Here is a 3,813-nt window from a genome sequence, read left to right on the forward strand (position 1 = left end):
AGGTGTCCCTGCCCGTGGCAGGGGTTGGAACTGGATGAGCTTTAAGGCCCCTTCAACCCAAACCAGGCTGGGATTCTATGAAAAACAACCTCCTCTGTGGATTTTAGCCGCTGATGCTACAGCTCGCACAGATCCTGCAGTCGCAGCCTTAGCCCAGTTGCAGACGTGTCCCACTACAGAAGATGATGATGTTTTAATGTGGTCAGGCTGGACGGGGAGAGCATCCCACAGCAGGGCCGGGTGCGGGAGGTGCTGCTGCCCATCACACGCGGGAGTCCATGGCGTACATCTTGCTGGTGGCCGTTCGGACCCGGGGCTGAGGAGGCCTCTGGGGTTGCTGGTGGCGGCTGGGATCTGCTGGGAGGGAGGTGAGGTTGTGGCATGGTCAGCAATAGCAGGGGTCTGGGTGTGCTGCAGTGCGGGGACATGGCAAGAGAACCTTCATGCAGTGGGACCAGGCGTGAGGACTGGAGATAACATCTAGTGAGGCACCACTTGCCCCATGTCTGTGATGGTGGTGCCAGGTTTCCACTGGCACATCCATGCGGCCGCCAGCGCGGGCTTTGGCTGGGCACAGTGATACAGCTCCAGCACAGCCACTGCTTTGGGTAGACACCAACACACCTTCACCAGGACCTCGAGGTCCCACAGATGTGGAAGGAGCATTTCTGCACCTCCTGTGTGCCCTTACAGGGCCCTTGGGGTCCTCACTCAGCCCAGTCCTGCCTGGCGTGACCCAGCCAGGGCACACAGGCTGGATCAAAGGGGTTCCCCTTGATTTGGCTGGACCCTGTGAGAAGTTCCTGCACCCCCCGAGCTGGCCCTTCACCCCACGTGCATCCCTGCAGGGCAGAAGGCTACTGGAGGCGGGACGGGGCAGACTGACCTGTGCAGGCGCAGAGGCAGCAGGTCAGCAGCACAGATGCCCCAAGGCAGCCAGTCGAGCCGGCCATCCCCAGCCAGCACGACCAACCCGAAGTCATAGTGGACTCCCAGGAATATGTTGTGAGACACCAGCATGGCCCTCTCCACGTAGACATCCACCGCGTACCACACGGAGCCCACGAGACCCAGGATGCCTACAAGGAACAGGGCTGGTTAAGACCCACACAACCCCCTTGTGCTCCCCAAGACCCCTCTGAGGGGGTGCCCCTGTGGGACACGAGGTCCATCTGCCCCCGAGCACTCCAGCCACGCACTCCCAACGCCGAGGATGATGCCAGCCCCGTAGCACATCTTGAGTTTGACACGAGGATCTTCCTTGAGGAACTTGATGCAGTCGAGCCCAAGGAGCAGCATGGCCAAAGCCAGGCCAGAGAGGAGGTCCGCTGTGATCAGCAGGGTCCGTGTCACCACGATCTTCACTGGGCAAGGAAGGGAAAAAACACATAAAGGAGACTGAGGAACGGTCAGAGGAGCTGGTGTCCCTGCTCCAGACTGCTGCCTGTGTCCCTGCTAGAGTCACCCAGCTCTGCAGTGGCCATTGTCCATAGGAGATACCTACGCTGGGACCCACCGACCCCATGCCTGCCATGTGCCATAGGCAAGGAGCTCACCAGGCTCATCAGCAACCCTGCAACAGGACTTAGGAAGCCCGTTATTACACCAGCTCAAGACCCCAAACAACTTCAGGTGCACCAATCCACACCTGGGATACGGCCACCTACTCGAGACCTTCTTGCACAGGCGTGGACAGGAGGTGCTGCTGCCCAGACCGTCTGGTTTTATCTCCGAGCTGGTGTTTTAAACAGCAAATGTCAACACAGCAGTGAAAAGTAGGAGAGGTGGCATGGGTCACACCATAGCTGTGTGCAATGGGACTTGTCCCTGCGAAGCCATGCTGATGGAGCAGGAGGCCAGGAGAAGCCCTGGTTCTGCATCACCAACTGGTGAAGGTCAGCCCTTTGCAACGAGGATCATTTGAAAAGGAAAGAGGGGAAACTCTTAGCTGTGAACTTAAAGAAATGCCTCCAGGCCATGCCACTTACCTGGATGATCGGCCAGAATGGAGTCATACTGGTCACAGGTCCTGACCCCATCCTGCATGTTGGTGACACACTCCCTCCAGAGCCCCCGGCATTTGTGACTCACCTGGAAGCAGGAGGAAGAGGAGAAAGTCACTTGAGCAAAAAGCACCACAAAGCACCACAGCTCCCCTGATACCCCAGCCCAGCGAGGCAGATCTTCAGGCTCCCACCACCACAGCTGGACATGTCCTGGTGACTCCCTACCCATACGCTGCTCTCTGTGTCCTACCCATACCTTGCTCTCTGTCTCCTCCTTCTGCTCCAGCTCTTGTCTGTCTTTCTAACCCTCTAATCCTCCAACTCCTGCAGAAAGCAGTGGGTTTGTCCCACCATGTCCCCCCTTTCCAAGCCTGTGGAGACATGGGGCAAACCCCATGGAAGTCAAGGCACCCACCTTGCTGCCAGCTGCTACCCTTAGCGTGGTTGCTCTGCTAACCTTGAACATGGTTGCTGTGCTCACCTCCAAGCTGTCATCAGCGTTCACCATCCAGCAGTCAGTGCCTGTGGCCAGGAGCAGGAAGAGGGTTGAGAGAAGAGCAAGACCGAACGCTGTCATCTGCAGGGCTGCGCTCATGGGGTTACCTGCAAGGGCACAGGGACATCCACCTTCCAGGTATACCTGGTCCACCAAGACCAAAGTGCCACCTAGGCCAGGGTGTGCTCTGGATCCCTAGGAGTCATCTGGGCCCCATCTCATGGTCCTCAGTGCTGCCAAAATGCTCTAGTACCCTTAGATGAGGTTGGGCCACCAGGTTTGCATGTAGACAGGGCCTTCAGGGATACATTAACTTTGCACGGGAGACATACCCACACCGGGTTGCTCTCTAAATGTCCTCTCCTCAAGAAAGACCATCTGAAGTTGCCAACCATTAGTACTTGCCCTTTGGGAACCAAGTGCTGCTGGAAGCCCTTGTCCAGCAACTACTGTTGTCAAAACCTGTGGTCTGAGCATGTCTCCTGAGGCTTCCTTGATGCCTCCATCCCTGCAGCCGTGTCATTTGGTGGGAAGATCTCCTGCCTTTTCTTTGTTGCCTTTTTTCTCTCCAAGAAAGGCAGTGAAGTGTTGAAACATCCAGGTTGGAGCACAAGTGTCCCATGGAGGTGTCCTAATCTCAAGTGGTAAGCCCAAAGGAAGCATCTCCCATGACAGAGGTGGATGAGGGCTGCTTGGGCTTGATGTGCGTGCTCTTAATGTTGCCAAAGCTTTCCAAAGACCAGAGGGATGGGACTGTCTGTTTTCCATCCTTGCCAGAGATGGAGGAACTTTGCAGAGAGGGGAGCTGTGCCCAAGGTACGGAGCAGGACATTGTATCTCCAAGCCTGGACATGAACCCCACTTCGCTGTGTTTTGCAACCCAAGATGTTAAGTATTGTAGCTCCTGAAGTTGCACCTTTGGGGCAGAGGGGTCCCATGAGTGGGTTAGTTAGTGAATGAGTGTGGGTGGTCCCTGAGCTGAGGGGTTCATTGTCATAGGGTGAGGAAAGGGAAAAGGGAAGGGAAGAGGGAAGGGAAGGGAAAGGGAAAAGGGGAAAGGGAAAAGGGAAAAGGGAAGGGAAGAGGGAAGGGAAGAGAAAGGGAAGGAGAAAAGGAAGGGAAGAGGGAAAGGAAGGGAAGAGAAAGGGAAGGGGAAAGGGAAGGGCAGGGCAGGAAGGGAAGGGAAGGGGAGGAGGAAAGAGAGAAGGAAGGAAAGACAGAGACACACGGAGACAGAAAGAGCAATAAAGAGAGTTCGCACTAAAAAGAGACTCAGGGGGAGCGTTACCTTCACCACAGGCTCATCCTTGC

General features: G+C 56.2%; 1 protein-coding gene across 1 annotated transcript; it reads right to left on the bottom strand.

Annotated features, from left to right (window-relative positions):
• Nucleotides 1–262: 262 nt before the first annotated feature.
• LOC104413562 (claudin-16-like) lies at nucleotides 263–2,601 on the bottom strand. The gene is given in 6 exon segments (XM_010024593.1): nucleotides 263–354; nucleotides 887–974; nucleotides 976–1,079; nucleotides 1,200–1,364; nucleotides 1,989–2,091; nucleotides 2,488–2,601. Coding segments are annotated over 6 exon segments (666 nt in total).
• Between the last annotated feature and the right edge of the window lie 1,212 nt (nucleotides 2,602–3,813).

The sequence above is a fragment of the Nestor notabilis genome, unplaced genomic scaffold (assembly GCF_000696875.1).
Source record: "Nestor notabilis isolate BGI_N333 unplaced genomic scaffold, ASM69687v1 scaffold26051, whole genome shotgun sequence".
NCBI lineage: Eukaryota > Metazoa > Chordata > Aves > Psittaciformes > Psittacidae > Nestor > Nestor notabilis.